At 33.9% G+C, this 23895-nt stretch overlaps 2 protein-coding genes across 2 annotated transcripts in view; both read right to left on the reverse strand.

The window, feature by feature from the left end:
- Positions 1-7440, reverse strand: part of LOC133659229 (uncharacterized) — a 35893-nt gene extending 28453 nt beyond the window's left edge. Inside the window, exon 1 of the mRNA XM_062061963.1 lies at positions 7342-7440. Coding sequence (XP_061917947.1) covers positions 7342-7440 — 99 coding nt within the window. The remainder of the gene's footprint in view (positions 1-7341) is intronic.
- Positions 7441-14230: 6790 nt separating this feature from the next.
- Positions 14231-15276, reverse strand: LOC133658997 (trace amine-associated receptor 13c-like). Its single transcript, XM_062061583.1, is given in 2 exon segments — positions 14231-15075; positions 15078-15276. Coding segments are annotated over 2 exon segments (1035 nt in total). The 3' UTR covers positions 14231-14239.
- Positions 15277-23895: the final 8619 nt, after the last annotated feature.

A 23895-nucleotide genomic window follows, 5' to 3' on the forward strand; every position in this document is an offset into this window, starting at 1 on the left:
CGAAACCAATTAACAACAAAGGATTAGTGTATTCTCATGGAAGGTTGATACTTTTTTCCCCCAAAAAAAGTTGCTCATGTTTTTTTTTTCTTGAAAGATTACAACGTAATCATTATCAAATTGCAAGTGACCTTTTTTCTAAAAACAAAAAACAAAAATAGTCTTAATTTTTAGCACCTTTGTCTTTGAACACGAACGATCGTCATTTTAAACAATAAATTGTTATTAACTATTTCTAATTGGTGTGTCCTGAAAATGTCAGCTCACACTTTTATTGTGTGAATGCTCCAAACATTCACACACATGGTTTTCCACACCAACATTCATCTATTTATTCTTCTTCTTCTTATTCTCCAGATTTTGGCGCGCTCTACCTTCCACATTTTCCATCCGATCCAAACCGTTCCAACTTCAAACTGTTCAGCCTATTCGGGAATCGCGGGCTTTCCCTTGACAACTCCCCAAAAATTCCCAGATTTCCCAGAATTCCAGGTTTTCCGCGACATTTTTCCCATTCAAAATGAATTAGCCATTTTTCAAACTTCCACCAATTTCCACATTTTTCCACCGATTGAAACCATTCCACCTTCAACATATTCCACTCATCCTGCACATTCAAACTACCATTTTTCCAAGTTAAAAAGAATTCCAGGAATTCCCTTTTTTTTCAAACCCTTTTTTCAGTCGACTACTCCTTCCATATTTTTCAACCCACTTCAAATGTTCCACCGTCCAAACATTCCTCTTAATCAGGACAAAAAAGTTGTTCTTTGAACTGGAAAAATTCCCGGTTTTCCCTAAATTCCAGGAATTCCGTAACACCATTTCTCAATTTAAAATGTTACTACATCAACATTTCCCGACCGATTTGAAAAATTCCAACGCCAACTATTTAAACTTATTCAGAAAATTCTAATGTTTTTGCATTTTCAAAAAAAATCCCACTTTTCCAGAAATTCCCAAATTTCCATGAAATTCCCATTGAAAAGAATGAGATATTTTTCAAAGTTCCACAACTCCCACATTTTTCATCCGATTCAAACCGTTCCAACTTTAAAATATTCATCCTGTTCAGGAATTATGTGCTCTACTTTAATAATCCTAAAACTAAATTACCAGATTTCCTAGAATTCCCAGTTTTTAGGGACATGTTTCCCATTCAAAATTAATTAGCCATTTTTCAAACTTCCACATTTCCACATTTTTCCACCGATTGAAACCATCCCACCTTCAATATATTCCACTCATCCTGCACATTCAAACTACCATTTTTCCAAGTTAAAAAGAATTCCAGGAATTCCCTTTTTTTTCAAACCCTTTTTTCAGTCGACTACTCCTTCCATATTTTTCAACCCACTTCAAATGTTCCACCGTCCAAACATTCCTCTTAATCAGGACAAAAAAGTTGTTCTTTGAACTGGAAAAATTCCCGGTTTTCCCTAAATTCCAGGAATTCCGTAACACCATTTCTCAATTTAAAATGTTACTACATCAACATTTCTCGACCGATTTGAAAAATTCCAACGCCAACTATTTAAACTTATTCAGAACATTCAAATGTTTTAGCATTTTCAAAAAAAATCCCACTTTTCCAGAAATTCCCAAATTTCCATGAAATTCCCGTTGAAAAGAATGGGATATTTTTCAAAGTTCCACAACTCCCACATTTTTCATCCGATTCAAACCGTTTCAACTTTGAAATATTCATCCTGTTCAGAAATTATGTGCTCTACTTTAATAATCCTAAAACTAAATTACCAGATTTCCTAGAATTCCCAGTTTTTAGGGACATTTTTCCCATTCAAAATGAATTAGCCATTTTTCAAACTTCCACATTTCCACATTTTTCCACCGATTGAAACCATTCCACCTTCAACATATTCCACTCATCCTGCACATTCAAACTACCATTTTTCCAAGTTAAAAAGAATTCCAGGAATTCCCGTTTTTTCAAACCCTTTTTTCACCCTTTTTTCTGTCGACTACTCCTTCCATATTTTTCAACCCACTTCAAATGTTCCACCGTCCAAACATTCCTCTTAATCAGGACAAAAAGGTTGTTTTTTGAACTGGAAAAATTCCCGGTTTTCCCTAAATTCCAGGAATTCCGTAACACCATTTCTCAATTTAAAATGTTACTACATCAACATTTCCCGACCGATTTGAAAAATTCCAACGCCAACTATTTAAACTTATTCAGAACATTCAAATGTTTTTGCATTTTCAAAAAAAATCCCACTTTTCCAGAAAATCCCAAATTTCCATGAAATTCCCATTGAAAAGAATGAGATATTTTTCAAAGTTCCACAACTCCCACATTTTTCATCCGATTCAAACCGTTCCAACTTTAAAATATTCATCCTGTTCAGGAATTATGTGCTCTACTTTAATAATCCTAAAACTAAATTCCCAGATTTCCTAGAATCCCCAGTTTTTAGGGACATTTTTCTCATTCAAAATGAATTATCCAGTTTTCAAACTTCCACAATTCCCACATTTTTCAACCGATTCAAACTGTTCCACTGTCAAAACATTCCTCTTAGTCAGAACAAAAAAACAAGTTGGTTCAAGAACTTCAAAAATGCTCATTTTTTCCGAAATTCCATAATACCATTTTTCAATTACAAAACTGTTACTACTTCAACATTTCTTGACCGATTTAAATAATTCCAGCACCAAACCAATTCAGCTCATTCAGGACATTCATGCTCCTAATTGTTTTTAAAAAATCCCGCTTTTCCCAAAATTCCCAAATTTCCAGGAAGTTCTCATTGAAATGAATGGGACATTTTTCCAAGTTGCACAATTCCCACATTTTTCTACGTATTCAAACCATTCCAACATCAACAGAATTACACATTCCACTCATCCTGGACATTCAAACTCACACCTACATACTACATTCAGTCAGCATTTCAGTTCAACTTCAGCATTGGAGCATTCACACGCGATTCCTTCAGGAATTGCCTCATCTAGTTTTTTATAAAGTTACTTTCGATCTCAACATGGCTGACTTTCAATTTAGACTCATTTTTTACAACTGTAATTCACCAACTTCCCCACAAGGTAGAGCCGCTAGACTTAGACTTAGACTTAGACTTCCTTTTTATTGTCATTCAAATTTGAACTTTACAGCACAGATAAGAACGAAATTTCGTTACATAAGCTCATGGTAGTGCAGGATAAAAAAAGCAATAAGGTGCATATATAAATAAATAAATATATATAAATAATATATAAATATATACAGTACCGTTCAAAAGTTTGGGGTCACCCAAACAATTTTGTGGAATAGCCTTCATTTCTAAGAACAAGAATAGACTGTCGAGTTTCAGATGAAAGTTCTCTTTTTCTGGCCATTTTGAGCGTTTAATTGACCCCACAAATGTGATGCTCCAGAAACTCAATCTGCTCAAAGGAAGGTCAGTTTTGTAGCTTCTGTAACGAGGTAAACTGTTTTCAGATGTGTGAACATGATTGCACAAGGGTTTTCTAATCATCAATTAGCCTTCTGAGCCAATGAGCAAACACATTGTACCATTAGAACACTGGAGTGATAGTTGCCGGAAATGGGCCTCTATACACCTATGTAGATATTGCACCAAAAACCAGTCATTTGCAGCTAGAATAGTCATTTACCACATTAGCAATGTATAGAGTGTATTTCTTTAAAGTTAAAACTAGTTTAAAGTTATCTTCATTAAAAGTACAGTGCTTTTCCTTCAAAAATAAGGACATTTCAATGTGACCCCAAACTATTGAACGGTAGTGTATATAAAATAAATAAATATATATAAATAGATTACTGTACAGATAAATATATTGCACTTTTTCACATGCGTCCACGTTTATGGATGTATGTTATATTGTCTTTTTTATTCCAGCGAGTTAATCCATTTTCGGGGGAGTTGAGGGGATAATTTAATTATGATGCGTTCAAGAGTCTTACGGCCTGAGGGAAGAAGCTGTTACAGAACCTGGAGGTTCTACCATCCAATTAGAGAGCAGAAGAGAAAGTCAAACAAATACAAATAGACTGAGTAAACATTAACAGAGTAAAATAAACTACTTTTTTGTGTGTAATAATAGATAATAAAATTAACTGGTAGTCTCATGTAGGCAAGGCAAGGCAAGGCAACTTTATTTGTATAGCGCTTTTCATACACAGGGCAGACTCAAAGTGCTTCACAGACAACAAAGTGAAATGAAAGAAAATAAAAGCAAAATTAAAATGCAGACAATAAAAATAAACTGTGCGGACGTTAAAAGTTAAAAGATTAAAAGATTTAGCTGAAAGCTAAGGTGAACATAAAAGTTTTCAGTTTAGTTTTAAAAGTAGTCAGAGTTGGGGAATGTCTTGACATCTTCAGGAAGTTTATTCCAGCTATTTGTTGCATAGTGACTGAATGATGCTCTCCCTTAATTTGAGTTTACTCTGGGAACCGCTAACAGATTGGTCTCAGAAGATCTTAGTGATCTAGAGGGCTTATATAGTGGGAGCATATCATTCGGTGATATACTTCGGCCCTAGACCATGTAGTGATTTATATGTGAGCAGGAGGATTTTGAAATCAATTCTCTGATGTAAGAAAATATACAACATAAAGTGGCAAGAAACACGTCAATAAAGAATAAAGCAAAAATATGTTCTGGTCTAAAAATCACTCCATATTCTCTCCTGCTCGCCAGTGTTACCATATCTGAGTTATTGTGCAGAAATATGGGGAAACAAGTACAAAAGTACACTTGTTCACTTTGCATGTTAGACAAAAGAAAGATGAGTTGTAATAATGCATAATGAGTGACACATACAGTGATACTGATCAGTTTCGTCCCAAAAACCCGTTTAAAATCCAGAGGGGATCGTGCATTTTCTGCCGTGGCTTCAAAACTTTGGAGCAATATCCCTCTTGCTATTCGGATGCTCCCCCTTTGATGAGTTTTAAATCACGTCTTATAACATATTGTTACTCTTTGACTTTTAAACCAGCATTAAATTTCATTTAAATTGTCTTTAATGTATTTTATGTATTTATTATTTTATAGTTAAATGTTTTATATTATTGATTCTCCTTGTATGTATGTCTTAACTACTGTGCAGCACTTTGTGAAACTTGAAATGTGCTATATAGATGACGTGGATTGGATTGGATTGATTACAAATACATTGGACGGACACACCACAGTTGACACACTTCACACAAAAGTCATAATTTCTCCGTGATTGTTGGTCCAACGCTAATGAAGATTTTGGCAAAATGAGGCTAATAAGTTATTTTCTGGTCATTCTGTGTATTTTTTTTTAATGTTTATTGCGGCGTCGGGTGCGTGTTGGAGTGCCTGCCGGTCACGAAACACTGCAGAGTGCGTCAAATACGGCTGCAAAATGATACTTTCACCAAATAAAAGCATGTTTTGCTGTAAGTTTATGAGCTGGAGTATGTTCAGAACTACATATAGACTTTTATTTTTGGTTTATTTCGTCAGGAAAACTTAACGTCAAAATGACAGCAATTGCATGCATCGGGGCACAGCCGCACACGTCGTTGGTAGCAAACATGGCGCCTGTTTTATAAGTGGCCAAACTCTCTTCATACACGACTCTGCCAATTCATGTTTTTATAGAGTTCTCAAACTTTTTTCACCAAGTACCACCTCAGAAAACACTTAACTCTCCAAGTTCAACCATAATGACCAAGATTCAAATCGATGTCCCACTGGGGTGAGTTTTTCCTTGCCCTTATGTGGGCTCTCTACCGAGGATGTCGTTGTGGCTTGTGCAGCCCTTTGAGACACTTGTGATTTAGGGCTCTATAAATAAACATTGATCGATTGATTGATTGATAGTAGACCTAAGTATTCATTAAGTACCACCATAATGACCAACATTAAAATACAGTAGTGTAGTAGACCTAAGTATTCATTAAGTACCACCATAATGACCAACATTAAAATACAGTAGCATAGTAGGCCTAAGTATTCTTTAAGTACCACCATCATGACCAACATTAAAATACAGTAGTGTAATAGACCTAAGTATTCATTAAGTACCACCATCATGACCAACATTAAAATACAGTAGTGTAGTAGACCTAAGTATTCATTAAGTACCACCATAATGACCAACATTAAAATACAGTAGCGTAGTAGTCCTAAATATTCATTAAGTACCACCATAATGACCAACATTAAAATACAATAGCGTAGTAGTCCTAAATATTCATTAAGTACCACCATAATGACCAACATTAAAATACAGTAGCGTAGTAGTCCTAAATATTCATTAAGTACCACCATAATGACCAACATTAAAATACAGTAGTGTAGTAGACCTAAGTATTCATTAAGTACCACCATAATGACCAACATTAAAATACAGTAGTGTAGTAGACCTAAGTATTCATTAAGTACCACCATAATGACCAACATTAAAATACAGTAGTGTAGTAGACCTAAGTATTCATTAAGTACCACCATAATGACCAACATTAAAATACAGTAGTGTAGTAGACCTAAGTATTCATTAAGAACCTCCATAACGACCAACATTAAAATACAGTAGTGTAGTAGACCTAAGTATTCATTAAGTACCACCATAATGACCAAGATTAAAATACAATAGCATAGTAGGCCTAAGTATTCATTAAGTACCACCATAATGACCAACATTAAAATACAGTAGTGTAGTAGACCTAAGTATTCTTTAAGTACCACCATCATGACCAACATTAAAATACAGTAGTGTAGTAGACCTAAGTATTCATTAAGTACCACCATCATGACCAACATTAAAATACAATAGTGTAGTAGACCTAAGTATTCATTAAGAACCTCCATAATGACCAACATTAAAATACAGTAGTGTAGTAGACCTAAGTATTCATTAAGAACCTCCATATTGACCAACATTAAAATACAGTAGCGTAGTAGTCCTAAGTATTCATTAAGTACCACCATAATGACCAACATTAAAATACAGCAGCGTAGTAGACCTAAGTATTCATTAAGTACCACCATAATGACCAACATTAAAATACAGTAGTGTAGTGGACATAAGTATTCATTAAGAACCACCATAATGACCAACATTAAAATACAGTAGTGTAGTAGACCTAAGTATTCATTAAGTACCACCATAACGACCAAGACTAAAATACAGTAGCGTAGTAGGCATAAGTATTCATTAAAAACAAGGCAGAGATTTTATTTAACAACTATATTTAATGTTTTAGCCACTGTAGCATTACACACAGTTTGAACAGTAAGACTGTGTTGGAATATTTAATGAAGTGATTCTTTGGCCTACCACTAAATTGTAAAGTAGCATTTTGTGTGGCGTACCCGCGGCGTGAAGCAGACGTCCAGGCGGCCATGGTCGCTGCGTGCGCTCGTCTCGACCACGCGACCACACCCCCGACTCAGCGCCGATAAATCCTTCATGATGTTACTTCCTGTCTGAAGGAGACCTCCCAGGAGTGGGGAACATCCTCCCTGGTTAGGGAGCTCCTTGCTGGACTTGAGGAGTCCAACAAAGTCTTCCAAAGACAAGGACGCACCTGCGGACTCCTTTGAGTCCTCGTTGCTAGGCCGTGTGACTCAGTACTTTGTGTTTGCGTTGCCCCGACTGCAGCTGCTTGGATTAACACGCACACACATTTCAGAAGTGGAAAGTCCAGGATGTGTCCTCATAGTGAAAGGAAAAGTAGCACAGCTCTCACTCTCGGAAGATATTTTGTCAACTCATTTTTAAACTTTCAGAACACGTATTTTCTTTAAACACACTGTACATTAGGGTTGTACGGAATACCGGTACTAGTATCGTATCGCGGTACTAATGAATCAAAAACGGTACTATACTCTGTTTGAAAAGTACCGGTTGTTCGGCAACGCACACACACAGAGTACCTACAAGCAGACACAGTGTGTAGACAGAAAAGGGACAATGGATGCATTTTGGTCTAAAAACTAAAGATAAAGGTGACGTTATAACACTGAAACGCCCTCAGGAAGAGGTGCTTTAAAACATGGCTAGCTAGCTAGCAGCTAACATCCATCCGCAGTCTAAAGCACTAATCCTGGCCTCCATGGCGACGAATAAAGTACGTTTCTTACAAGTAACATTATCACTGCAGGACGAGGAATATCTAAACATGCTTCACTACACACCGTGGGAGGATACAACAGCTCACTGGCGTTACAATGTAAACAAACGCCATGGGTGGATCTACACCTGACATCCACTGTAATGATACCAAGTACAATAGCGTATCTAGTCGATACTACCACGATTACATCGATATTTTTTATCGTCACAAAATATTTTTTCTTTTTTTAATTCATATTATATTCATAAACTCAGGAAATACGTCCCTGGACACATGAGAACTTAAATTATGACCAATGTATGATCCTGTAACTACTTGGTATCGGAACGATACTTAAATTTGTAATATCATCCAAAACTAATGTAAAGTATCAAAAAATAGAATAATAAGTGATTATTACATTTTAAGAGAAGTGTAGATAGAACATGTCAAAGCAGAAAATAAGCAGATTTTAACAGTAAATTAACAAGTAGATAAATAATCAATTTTTATAGTTTGTCCCCCATAATGTTGACAAAATAATAGAATGATAAATGGCACAATATGTTACTGCATACGTCAGCAGACTAATTAGGAGTCTTTGTTTGTTTACTTACTACTAAAAGACAAGTTGTCTAGTATGTTCACTATTTTATTTAAGGACTAAATTGCAATAAGAAACATATGTTTAATGTACCCTAAGATTTTTTGTTAAAATAAAGCCAATAATGCCATTTTTGTGGTCACCTTTATTTAGAAAAGTATCGAAATACATTTTGGTGCCAGAATATTGGTATCGAGACAACCCTAATCCACACATTAATATTCATAATAAATGACAGTAGAATAAGCACACATCTGATTGAGGAGTTGTGTAACGACCTGGCGTGTACACTTTGTGTGGTGTTGGAGTTGTCCGACTTTTGGTGTTGCCATGAACGCATCAGTGGCTAAGTGCCATGAGTGGTGTGTTGGTGCAGGTAAGAGAGAGAGTGGCTGCTGTTGATAAAACAGATGACAAAGACTTGGTTTTGGCCTGGTTTCTATGGCAGAAAATGAGCAGTTTTTATAGATATCAGTATCTTGCTAATGTTTTTGGTGTGGTTACATGTGAAATTAGTTAAACAGAACAATGGTAGGAATGAAAAACAATAACCTATTTAATATTAACCATATGAAATAGTGTCTTTAAATTGAAGTGGAGTGGCAATTTTTTTTTTTTTTGGCGACACCTGGTGGCTGCAATAATTCATGAAGTTAAGCTCATGATTTAGCAGTAAGTTGAACGATGCGGACACGTTTGTTACTGGATACTTTCTAATATGTGTAAATAATATGCAACTAAATTATTTGATACTTGTTTATATTGACAAATGTGCTGTTTTACGCTGCAATATTGTTCCATTATTATTACGTATGTCTATCTAGCTTATTGTGTGCTTAGCTGTTGTGTAGCTGCAAGAAGCCTATAGCCTAGCATGTTTTGATTTATTTGGGTTTTTAAAGAAGATTCTTTCATTCTGTTTTTACAGCTGAGTTTTACTGTAGTATATGTTCAACGTGTACAGTAGTTTTATATAAGAGGACCTTGTGTGGATCCATTCTTTGCTAAATCATCTTGAACTTCATCACAAATACAAAATCAATCTGTTTATTCATATTCTTTAAATGTTATTTCTTACAGTAGTTACACAGAAATGTATGGACAGAAATACACAAACATACATACCAGCACATCATATATAATAAGAATATAATAATATCATGCAATATGAGAATAAATATTGGTAGGAAGACATCCAAACTTCTGAACAAATACAATAATAAAATTAAGTATATATTATATTGAATACAACATTTTACAAAAGCATTGAATTTGACTTTTTACTAATAGCAGGAAGGTCTTAAAGCGAAATATAACGCAACCTTGTATTGACTTTTTGCATCAAATTAGCATAATTAATGTTGCTGTAAATGTTGTTTAATATTGTTTATTAAAATGAATGCATTAAATGCTGTTAAACGTGGTTGAATGTTTGACCTGGTTAAATGTTGTTAATGTTGGTAATTGTTTGACATTTTACAACATTTAACAGTGAAATGTCAGTAATTGTTTGACATTTAACAACATTTAACTGTTAAATGTTATTAATGTCAGTAATTGTTTGGCATTTAACAACATTTAACTCTTAAATGTCGTTAATGTCAGTAATTCTTTGACATTCAACAACATTTAACTGTTAAATGTCATTAATGTCGGTAATTGTTTGACATTTAACAACATTTAACTGTTAAATGTAGTTAATGTTGGTAATTGTTTGACATTTAACAACATTTAACTGTTAAGTGTCAATAATGTCAGTAATTGTTTGACATTTAACAACATTTAACTGTTAAATGTCATTAATGTCAGTAATTGTTTGACATTTAATATCAAATAATTACTGACATTAACAACATTTAACGGTTCGATGTGGCTAAATGTCGAAACATTTAACCACATTTAACAACATTTAATAACATTTATCAGTTAAATGTTGTTAAACTTGGTTAAATGTTGTTAAATGTCAAACAACTACTGACATTTAATGATTAAATGTTATTAAATATTTAACTTTTAACAACATTCAACCACATTTATTGATATTTTACAACATTTAACTGTTATATGTTGTTAAATATTTAACTTTTAACAACATTTAACCACATTCATTGATATTTTACAACATTTAACTGTTAAATGTTATAAAATATCAATAAATGTGGTTGAATGTTGTTAAAAGTTAAATATTTAACAACATTTAACAGTTAAATGTCAGTTTAACAACATTTGAATGGTTGAATGTTGTTAAACTTTGTTAATTGTTGTTAAATGTCAAACAACTACTGACATTTAATGATTAAATGTTATTAAATATTTAACTTTTAACAACATTCAACCACATTAATTGATATTTTACAACATTTAACTGTTAAATGTTGTTAAATATTTAACTTTTAACAACATTCAACCACATTCATTGATATTTTACAACATTTAACTGTTAAATGTTATTAAATATCAATAAATGTGGTTGAATGTTGTTAAAAGTTAAACATTTGACAACATTTAACAGTTAAATGTTGTTAAACTTGGTTAAATGTTGTTAAATGTCAAACAACTACTGACATTTAATGATTAAATGTTATTAAATATTTAACTTTTAACAACATTCAACCACATTTATTGATATTTTACAACATTTAACTGTTAAATGTTGTTAAATATTTGACTTTTAACAACATTCAACCACATTCATTGATATTTTACAACATTTAACTGTTAAATGTTATAAAATATCAATAAATGTGGTTGAATGTTGTTAAAAGTTAAATATTTAACAACATTTAACAGTTAAATGTCAGTTTAACAACATTTGAATGGTTGAATGTTGTTAAATAGTTAACTTTTAACAACATTCAACCACATTTATTGATATTTTACAACATTTAACTGTTAAATGTTGTTAAATATTTAACTTTTAACAACATTCAACTACATTAAATGATATTTTACAACATTTAACAACATTTAACTGTTAAATGTTGTTGAATGTCAAACAATCACTGACATTTAGCACATTTAACGTTTAACTGTTGTTAAATATTTAACTTTTAACAACTTTCAACCACATTAAATGATATTTTACAACATTGAACTGTTAAATGTTGTTAAATTTCAAACAACTTCTGACATATACCACATTTAACTGTTAAATGTTGTTAAATATTTATCTTTTAACAACATTCAACTACATTTAATGATATTTTACAACATTTAACAACATTTACCTGTTAAATGTTGTTAAATATTTAACTTTTAACAACTTTCAACCACATTAAATTATATTTTACAACATTGAACTGTTAAATGTTGTTAAATGTCAAACTACTGACATTTACCACATTTAACGTTTAACTGTTGTTAAATATTTAACTTTTAACAACTTTCAACCGCATTAAATGATATTTTACAACATTGAACTGTTAAATGTTGTTAAATGTCAAACAACTTCTGACATATACCACATTTAACTGTTAAATGTTGTTAAATATTTATCTTTTAACAACATTCAACTACATTTAATGATATTTTACAACATTTAACAACATTTACCTGTTAAATGTTGTTAAATATTTAAGTTTTAACAACATTCAACCACATTTAATGATATTTTACAACATTTAACAACATTTACCTGTTAAATGTTGTTAAATATTTAACTTTTAACAACTTTCAACCACATTAAATTATATTTTACAACATTGAACTGTTAAATGTTGTTAAATGTCAAACTACTGACATTTACCACATTTAACGTTTAACTGTTGTTAAATATTTAACTTTTAACAACTTTCAACCGCATTAAATGATATTTTACAACATTGAACTGTTAAATGTTGTTAAATGTCAAACAACTTCTGACATATACCACATTTAACTGTTAAATGTTGTTAAATATTTATCTTTTAACAACATTCAACCACATTTAATGATATTTTACAACATTTAACAACATTTACCTGTTAAATGTTGTTAAATATTTAAGTTTTAACAACATTCAACCACATTTAATGATATTTTACAACATTTAACAACATTTACCTGTTAAATGTTGTTAAATATTTAAGTTTTAACAACTTTCAACCACATTAAATGATATTTTACAACATTGAACTGTTAAATGTTGTTAAATGTCAAACAACTTCTGACATATACCACATTTAACTGTTAAATGTTGTTAAATATTTATCTTTTAACAACATTCAACCACATTTAATGATATTTTACAACATTTAACAACATTTACCTGTTAAATGTTGTTAAATATTTAAGTTTTAACAACATTCAACCACATTTAATGACATTTTACAACATTTAACAACATTTACCTGTTAAATGTTGTTAATTATTTAACTTTTAACAACTTTCAACCACATTAAATGATATTTTACAACATTGAACTGTTAAATGTTGTTAAATGTCAAACTACTGACATTTACCACATTTAACGTTTAACTGTTGTTAAATATTTAACTTTTAACAACTTGGGTAACCTGCTACCCAAGAATATACAACAATTCTTCTCAAAAAAAGAGGAGAAATATAATCTTAGAGAAAAACGTAATTTAAAACATTTGTTTGCACGTACAACACTTAAGACCTTCAGTATATCAGTATGTGGAATTAAATTATGGAATGGATTAAGCAAAGCAATCAAACAATGTACTAATATGATACACTTCAAGAAACTCTTCAAACTTAAAGTGTTTACAAAGTACAAAGAAGAAGAACCATGACAAACATTCTCAATTTATTTCATCCATCCATTCATTCATTCTTAAAGTAATCTTACTTATCTCATCATATGAAATATGACTTACTTCACCAATTATTATTATTAAATTCTTACTATTATTTATTTATTTATTTTTATTGTGATTACTTATGGAGTTTATTGTGAAAAAATTGTGAACAGGAAGTGAACAAAAAGTTTTGCAACTGTTATGTAAAGAAAGGGGGTAGGATTAAATAAGCTCTGCTTCTTCCTACTCCTTTTCGAACATGTTGAAAAGAAACTGGAAATTGTGATGTATCATGTTGTATGCTTGCATGTTCGAAATAAACTCAAAACTCAAACTCAACTTTCAACCACATTAAATTATATTTTACAACATTGAACTGTTAAATGTTGTTAAATGTCAAACTACTGACATATACCACATTTAACTGTTAAATGTTGTTAAATATTTAACTTTTAACAACATTCAACCACATGTAAGGATATTTTACAACATTTAACTGTTAAATGTTGTGAAACGTTATTAAATGTTAAACGTTACTTAATGTTTAATATTGTCAAATGTTGTTAAATGTGGTTCAGTGTTTAACATTGAAGCACATTCAAGAGTTGCATATGGTAAATGTCATTAAATGTTGTTAAACGTTACTAAATGTTGTTAAACGTCATTAAATGTTGTCAAATGTTGTTAAACGTTACTAAATGTTGTTAAATGTTGTTTAATGTAGTTAAATGTCGTTGCTTGTGGTTAAATGTCCTACAATGTTGTTCAAATGTAAGCAGGTCCTTTTTTTCTCTCTCTCTCTTCCAGGACTACAAGATGTTGGCGTCTCTGGAGCCTGCTTTGAGGATCTGCAGCGTGAAGACGCGCTTCACGGCTTTGCGGAACCACGGGTAGAAGAGGGCGTAGATGAAGGGGTTGAGGCAGGAGTTGAAGTGGGCCAGCCAGATCTCGAAGGTGGCCGAGGCGGCGTCCACGGAGGTGTTCTCTCCCGCCAGGGTGGGAAAGTAGTACGGGCAGAAGCAGATGAGGAAAACCAGCACCACGATGCCCAAGGTCCTGGCCGCTTTCATCTCGCTCTTCTTCACGCGCAGCACCTGGCCGGCGCCCACTCGAGAGCGCATGACGTGGGCCTGAGCCACGGCCACGCCGAATACCCTCAGGTAGAGCGCCAGGATGACTAGGATGGGCAGGACGAAGGTCATGACCAGGTCCGTGGAGCCCGCCGCATTGGCGATGACCACCACGCACTCCCCCAGGCAGGAGATGGACCTGCCCGGCTCCTCCAAGTGCTCGTTGAGTAGCACCAGCCTGTAGACCATGGAGCAGAGCCAGCACAGGCCCACGCAGATCTTCACCCGCCTCTTGGTGACGCGGCCCGGGTAGGAGAGCGGATGGCAGATGGCCAAGTAGCGGTCCACCGAGATCAGCACCATGTTGGCCACCGACGCCGACGTGATCACGTAGTCGGCCACGTAGTACAGCGTGCACGCCACGTCGCCCAGGAACCAGCAGGCCTCCGTGTACATGATCTCCACGGGCATGAGCAGGGCGCCCACCAGCAGGTCGGACACGGCCAGCGACAGCAGCAGCAGGTTGGTGGGCGTGTGAAGCTGCCTGGCGGCGAGGGACGACAACATCAGCAAACGCTCTGCCCTGCGAGGAGCACGTGTGATCACCTGAAGTAGGAGATGGAGAAGATGACCAGCCCGTTGAGAGCCACCGTCACCATGGAGACGCAGGACAGCAGCACGTAGATCAGCAGGGCCTGCATGGGCGGCTTTCTGGGCACCCGGCACGAGGCGTTCAGGTGCGGGTAGCACAGCTCCGACGCCCCGGCGCTCTCCATCGCCCGGCAGAAGAAGAAGAAGAGGCGTCTCCGAGCGCTCTGCTCCGGTCCTCAGCCCTCGCCGCACTTTATCTCTCCCCGCACGCCACAGAAAGCTGACAAACAGAATGGAAGCCCCGCCCCATTCATTCCACGTGACTTTGACTTCCAATTGTCCGCCAACATGCGAAGTCCTCCCCAAGATGGCCGACGAGGTCGGAGGTCAAATCGGCGCTCGCCGGCCCTCGTCTTCATCAGTCGTCTGAGCAGGAATCTTGTTGATTTTTCAGGTCAAAGGTCACTCCATCTAAGAATACTATTGATGTTGGTCCAGCAGCTCAGCTAAATAAGCCTCATTTTTCACCTCCATTTCATACCAAGAATCCCACTGATTTTTTACAATGAGATTTTACAAATGGTGAAGGTCAAAACCAGAATCCTATTGATTTTTAAAATCATAGGATGATAAAGCAACAATTCTATTGATTTTTAAAATCATAGGATGTTAAAGCAAGAATTCTATTGATTTTTAAAATCCCAAGATGTCAAAACCAAAATCCTATTGATTTATAAAATCATACAATGTTAAAGGGAGAATTCTATTGATTTTTAAAATCAAAGGACGTGAAAACGAGACTCATTGCCTTTTAAATGGTGGGATGCCAAAGTGACAATCCTACTGATTTTTAAAACAGATGTCAAAACCAGAATCCTATTGATTTTTAAAATCGTAGGATGTTAAAGCGAGAATTCTATTGATTTTTTTTGTAATCATAGGACGTTACAGCAATAATTGATTTTTTTAAATCATAGGATGTAAAAAAAAAAAACAGAATCCTATTGATTTTTAAAATCATAGGATGTTAAAGCGAGAATCCTATTAATTTTTAAAATCATAGGATGTTAAAGCGAGAATTCGATTGATTTTTTAAAATCAAAGGATGTCAAAACCAGAATCCTATTGATTTTTAAAATCATAGGATGTGAAAACGAGACTCATTGCTTATTAAATGGTAGGATGTCAAAGTGAGAGTCCTACTTATTTTTGAAATGGTAGATGTCAAAACCGGAATCCCATTGATTTTTAAATACATAGGATGTTAAAGCAAGGATTCTGTTGATTTTTAAAATCATAGGATGTTAAAGCGAGAATTCTATTGATTTTTAAAATCAGAGGATGTCAAAACCAGAATCCTACTGATTTTTAAAATCATAGGATGTCAAAGTGAGTATCCAACTGATTTTTAAATTAGATGTCAAAACCAGAATTCTATTGATTTTTAAAATCTTAGGATGATAAAGCGAGAATTCTGTTGATTTTTAAAATCATAGGATGTTAAAGCGAGAATTGTATTGATTTCTTTTTAATCATAGGATGTTACAGCAATAATTATATTGATTTTTTAAAATCATAGGATGTCAAAACCAGAATCCTATTGATTTTTAAAATCATAGGATGTTAAAGAGAGAGTCCTATTGATTTTTAAAATCATAGGATGTCAAAGCGAGAATTCTGTTGGGTTTTTTTAAATCATAGGATGTCAAAACCAAAATCCTATTGATTTTTAAAATCATAGGATGTGAAAACGAGAATTCTATTGATTTTTTTTAATCATAGGATGTTACAGCAATAATTATATTGATTTTTTAAAATCATAGGATGTCAAAACCAGAATCCTATTGATTTTTAAAATCATAGGATGTTAAAGTGAGAATACTATTGATTTTTAAAATCATAGTATGTTAAAGCGAGAATTCTATTGATTTTTTTAAATCATAGGATGTCAAAACGAGAATCCTATTGATTTTTAAAATCATAGGATGTGAAAACGAGGCTCATTGCTTTTTAAATGGTAGGATGTCAAAGTGAGAGTCTTACTTATTTTTGAAATGGTAGATGTCAGAACCGGAATCCTATTGATTTTTAAATAGATAGGATGTTAAAGCGAGGATTCTGTTGATTTTTAAAATCATAGGATGTTAAAGCGATAATTATATTGATTTTTAAAATCATAGGATGTTAAAGCAAGTATTCTATTGATTTTTAAAATCATAGTATGTCGAAACCAGAATCCTATTGATTTTTAAACTCATAGGATGTTAAGGCGAGAATCCTACTGATTTTTAAAATAATAGGATGTTAAAGCGAGAGTTCTATTGATTTTTAAAATCATAGGATGTCAAAACCAGAATCCTGCTGATTTTTTAAATCATGGGATGTTAAAGCAAGGATCTTATTGATTTTTAAAATCATAGGATGTTAAAGCAAGAATTCTATTGATTTTTTCAATCATAGGATGTTAAAATGAGAATTCTATTGATTTTTGAAATCAAAGGACGTGAAAATGAGACTCATTGCTTTTTAAATGATCGGATGTCAAAGAAAGAATCCTACAGATTTTTTAAATGGTAGATGTCAAAACCAGAATCCTATTGATTTTTTTAAATCAACGGATGTTAAAGCGAAAATTTTGTTGATTTTTTAAATCATAGGATGTTTAAGCGAGAATTGTATTGATTTTTAAAATCATAAGATGGTAAAGCAAGAATTCTATTGGTTTTTAAAATCATGGATGTTTAAACCAGAATCCTATTGATTTTAGAACCATATGATGTTAAAGCGAGAATCCTATTGATTTTCAAAATCATAGGATGTTAAAGCGAGAATTCTATTGATTTTTGAAGTAATAGGATGTCAAAACCAGAATCCTATTGATTTTTAAAATCATAAGATGTTAAAGTGAGAATTCTATTGACTTTTTAAATCTTAGGATGTCAAAACCAGAATCCTATTGATTTTTAAAATTATAGGATGTTTAAGCGAGAATTCTATTGATTTTAAAAATCATATGATGTTAAAGCAGGAATCATATTGATTTTCTTTAAATCATAGGATGTAAAAGCGGGAATTCTATTGATTTTTAAAATAATTGGATGTGAAAACGAGAGTCATAGCTTTTTAAATGGTAGGATGTCAAAGTGAGAGTCCTACTTATTTTTAAAATGGTAGATGTCAAAACCAGAATCCTATTGATTTTTTTAAATCATAGAATGTTAAAGCGATAATTCTGTTGATTTTTTAAATTATAGGATGTTAAAGCGAGAATTCTGTTGATTTTTTAAAACATAGGATGTTGAAGCGAGAATTCTATTGATTTTTAAAGTCATAGGATGCCAAAACCAGAATCCTATTGATTTTTAAAATCATAGGATGTTAAAGCGAGAATTCTATAGATTTTTTAAATTCATAAGATGTTAAAGCAATAATCCTATTGATTTTTAAAGCAAGTATTTTATTGATTTTTAAAATCATAGGATGTTAAAGCGAGAATTTTATTGATTTTTGAAATCATAGGATGTTAAATCGAGAATTCTATTGATTTTTAAAATCATGGGATGTTAAAGCGAGAATCCTATTGATTTTTAAAATCATAGGATGTTAAAGCAAGAATACTATTGATTTTTTTAAATCATAGGATGTTAAAGCGAGAATTGTATTGATTTTTAAAACTGTAGAAGGTCAAAACAAGAATCATAAATCTTCCTGGAATGGTACATGTCAAAATGGTAGGATGTTAAAGCGAGAATCCTATGGATTTTTTAAATGGTAGATGTCAAAGCGAGAATTCCAGGATTTTTTTTTAAATGGTACTATGTCAAAACGAGAATCCTGCTGATTTGCAAAATCATCTGATTTTAAAGCGATAATTTTATTGATTTTTGAAATAGTGAAATGTCAAGTTAAGAACCCTACTGACTTTTTAAATGTTAGGATGTCAAAGCGAAAATTCTACTGATTTTAAAAATTGCAGAATGTCTAAAGGAGAATCCTACTGATTTTTAAAATGGCAGATGTCAGAGCGAAAATCCTAATGATTTCCAAAATCATTGGATGTTAAAGCGAGATTTCTGTTGATTTTAAAAATCACAAGATGTCAAAGCGGGAATTCAATTTACTTTTAAAATGGTGAAATATTAAGGCGAGAATCCTACTGATTTTTAAAATGGTAGATGTCAAAGTGAGAATTCTATTGATTTTTAAAATCACAAGATGTCAAAGCGAGAATTCAATTTACTTTTAAAATGGTGAACTATTAAGGCGAGAATCCTACTGATTTTTAAAATGGTAGCTGTCAAAGTGAGAATTCTATTGATTTTTAAAATGGTAGGCTGTTAAGGTGCAAATCCTACTGATTTTCAAAACTTTAAAATGTCAAAATGAGAGTCCAACTAATTTTTTAAATGGTAGATGTAAAAGCAAGAATCCTATCGATTTAGAAAAAATTGTAGAATGGAAAAGTAAGAATCCTACTGAATTTTAAAATCCTAGGATGTAATGTAGTGAAATATCAAGGTGAGAATCCTACTGATTTTTAAAATGGGAGATGTCAAAGCGACAAATCTATTGATTTTCAAAATGGCATGTTTTAAGCCAGAATCCTATTGAGTTTTTAAAATTGTAGTATCTCAAAACAACATTCCTTCTGATTTTTAAAATTATAGGCTGCCACAACAAGTATTCTATTGATTTTTAAAATTGTAGAACATCAAAGTGAGAATCCTACTGATTTTTACAATGGTAGGATGTCTAAGCGAGAATCCGAGAATTCTGTTGATTTTATAAAATTGTAGAATGTCAATCTTAGATTCCTATTGATATTTAAAACTATAACATTTCAAAACGAAAATCCTACTGATTTTTAAAATGGTAGATGTAAAATCAAGAATTCTATAGATTTTTAAAATTGTAGAACATCAAAGTGAGAATCCTACTGATTTTTACAATGGTAGGATGTCAGAGCGAGAATCCGAAAATTCTATTGATTTTTCTAAATTGTAGAATGTCAAACCAAGATTCCTATTGATTTTAAAACTATAACATTTCAAAACAAAAATCCTACTGATTTTTAAAATGGTAGATGTAAAAGCAAGAATCCTATTGATTCTTTTAAATGGCAGTATGTCAAAATGAAAATGCGTCTGATTTTTAAAATCGTAGGATGCCACAGCAAGACTTCTATATATTTTTAAAATGGGAGCTGTCAAAGCAAGAATCCAATAGATTTTTTGAAAATGGTACTATATAAAAACAAGAATCCTATTGATTTTTAAAATCATAGTATGTCACAGCGAGCATTCTATTGATTTATAAAATTGTGGAATTTCAAAATGAGAATCTACTGATTTTTGCAATGGTAGGATGTTAAGGTGAGAATCTGAGATTTATATTCATTTTTAAAACTGTAGAATATAAAAATGAGAATCAAACAGATTTTTTAAAATGGTTGATGTCAAAGCAATAATCATTTTGATTTTTTTAATGGTAGTGTGTCAAACCAAGATTCTTACCGATTTTTTTAAACTGTAAATGTCAAAACAAGAATGCTACCAATTTTTAAATGATAAAGGTAAAAGCATGAATCCTATTGATTTTTTTTAAATGGTAGCATTTCAAAACCAAAATGCTTCCTATTTATAAAATGTACTTTTAAAATGCATGATGTCAAAACGAGAATTTTCCTGTTTTTTTTTTAAAGTTGTGTGATGGCAATGTGAGAATTATATTGATTTTTGAAATGGCGACCTGTCAAGGTGAGAATCCTACTGATTTGAAAAAAAAATAGAAGGATGTCAAAGCGAGAATCCTTGTGATTTATTAATATGGTAGGTTGCGGAGGTCGTGTCTTTTTTCCATCCTGACAGTTCAAGATCCCGTGGTGGCCCACCAAGACCCCTATTGATTTTGATGAGGCCTCCTTTTTAGGAAGCTGAGGTTGGTAAGGTCAAATCATGTCCTGGTTCACAATTTGGAATATTGTTTCATATCCAAACAAGAAGGCTATTGCTTTTTTTAAAAAAGTTTACTCCCCAATAAGTGAAAGGTCAACTAATTATCATTTTTATTCTCTAGAAAAGAAAGAACCCTATTGATGTTTTATTGATCTGCGTTTCAAGGTAAGTAACATTTCTGTCTTTCATTAATCTTTCAGGGGTTTTTTGTTGCATTTCAAAACAAGAACCTGACTGATTTTGAGGCACATCGGAGTCAAAGTCTGGCAGTATGCAAAAGTATTTGGACAACTGTGATGTGGATAACAATGTCCATTGTCCAAATACTTTTGAACATTTGAAAATGTAGCTAATAGTGTTGTACCGTATAGTATCACGCTACTAATGAATGAAAAGGGGTACTATACTCTGTTTGAAAAGTACCAGTTCCCCCTTTTTTTTTTTTAAGGTCATGACATTGCTGGTTTTACGAGCAGAGGAGCATGTTCGGCAGCGCGCACACACACAGGGTACTTACAAGCAGACACAGTGTGTAGACCAGGGGTCGGCAACCCGCGGCTCTAGAGCCGCATGCGGCTCTTTAGCGCCGCCCTAGTGGCTCTCTGGAGCTTTTTAAAAAATGTATGAAAAATGGAAAAAGATGAGGGGAAAAAAAAAAGTTTTTGTTTTAATATGGTTTCCGTAGGAGGACAAACATGACGCAAACCTCCCTAATTGTTATAAATCACACTGTTTGTATTAAACATGCTTCACTGATTTGAGTATTTGGCGAGCGCCGTTTTGTCCTACTAATTTTGGCGGTCCTTGAACTCACCGTAGTTTGTTTACAAGTATAACGTTCTCCGACTTTCTAGGACGTGTTTTATGCCACTTCTTTTGTCCACCACACTTTTAACGTTGTGCATGAGTGCACAAAGGTGAGTTTTGTTGATGTTATTGACTTGTGTGGAGTGCTAATCAGACATATTTGCTCACTGCATGACTGCAAGCTAATCGATGCTAACATGCTATTTAGGCTAGCTATATGTACATATTGCAGCATTATGCCTCATTTGTAGCTATATTTGAGCTCATTTAGTTTCCTTTAAGTCCTCTCAATTAAATGCGTAACTCATGACGCAATATGGCTTTTAGTTTTTTGCGGCTCCAGACAGATTTGTTTTTGTATTTTTGGTCCAATATGGCTCTTTCAACATTTTGGGTTGCCGACCCCTGGTGTAGACAAAAAAGGGAGAACGGACGCATTTTGGTCTAAAAACTAAAGATGAAGGTGAAGGAAGAGGTGCTTTAAGACATGGCTAGCTCGCTAGCAGCTAACATCCATCCGCAGTCGGCAGTGTTTTAGCTACTTCTAAATCACTAATCCTCGTCTCCATGGCGACAAATAAAGTAAGTTTCTTACAAGTACCATTATCAGTGGAGGACGAGGAATCGCTAAACATGCTTCACTACACACCGTATAACAGCAAGCTAGCACCCCTGAATGTAAACAAATGCCATTGGTGGATCTACACCTGATATCCACTGTAATGATACCAAGTACGAGAGCGTATCTAGTCGATACTACTAGGATTACGTCGATATTTTTTTGACACTCAGCATCAAGGGTTGGAATTGGGGGTTAAATCACCAAAAGTGATTCCCGGGCGCGGCCACCGCTGCTGCTCACCGCTCCCCTCACCCCCCAGGGCGTGATCAAGCGTGACGGGTCAAATGCAGAGAATAATTTCGCCACACCTCGTGTGTGTGTGACAATCCTTGGTACTTTAACTTGAACTAAAAGACAAGTTGTCTCGTACGTTCACTATTTTATTTAAGGACTAAATTGCAATAATAAACATCTGTTTAATGCGCCCTAAGATTTGTTGTTAAAATGAAGCCAATAATGACCTTTTTTTTGTGGTCCCCTTTATTTAGAAAAGTACCGAAAAGTACCAAAATGTTGGTATCGGGACAACCCTAGTAGATAATTATTGTCATCATTATTAAATAGCTACTGTTTTTTTCCATCACAGTGTGCGTGCGTGTGTGTGTGTGCGTGTGTGTGTGTGTGTGTGTGTGAGAGGGAAGGTTGCGTCACAAACCTAATGATGTTGGAAGGTGAGAACAACAACAAGGTGTGCGCACACCTGTTGCAATCATGTCCTAAGAGTGGAAGGTGTGAAACAAACAGGTGATGATGCAAATGCTGACAAAACATCCAGGTGTCAATCATGGAGGTTTGTAGTTGTGTTTTTCTGCTGCAAAAGAGAGCATCACAGAAGATCATAGCAATGAGCGTTCGTATTCGTCCCGTTCATTTGTCCCGTCATTTTCTTCTACATATAGTCGACTTATGGATTATTTCCGGTCTTACTTGGAGTCATTCCGACCTGTCCTCCTGTGTCCAGGGTCGGTCCAGGGTGCGCCCCGCCTCTCACCTTAAATCAGCTGCGAGGATACGCCGCAAAAAAGAAGTAAAAAAAAAAGTGTCTGTTCGGTCGCCAGACTTTGACTGTAGAACAAGTGATGCAAATTTTCCATCTCCACAGGGTTTCAAGGCCTACTGAAAGCCACTACTACCGACCACGCAGTCTGATAGTTTATATATCAATGATGAAATCTTAACATTATAACACATGCCAATACGGCCGGGTTAACTTATAAAGTGACATTTTAAATTTGCCGCTAAACTTCCGGTTCGAAACGCCTCTGAGGATGACGTATGCGCGTGACGTAGACCGGGGAACACGGGTATGCCTTCCACATTGAAGCCAATACGAAAAAGCTCTGTTTTCATTTCATAATTCCACAGTATTCTGGACATCTGTGTTCGTGAATCTGTTGCAATCATGTTCATTGCATTATGGA

This window comes from Entelurus aequoreus, linkage group LG10 (genome assembly GCF_033978785.1).
Source record: "Entelurus aequoreus isolate RoL-2023_Sb linkage group LG10, RoL_Eaeq_v1.1, whole genome shotgun sequence".
Taxonomy (NCBI): Eukaryota; Metazoa; Chordata; class Actinopteri; order Syngnathiformes; family Syngnathidae; genus Entelurus; species Entelurus aequoreus.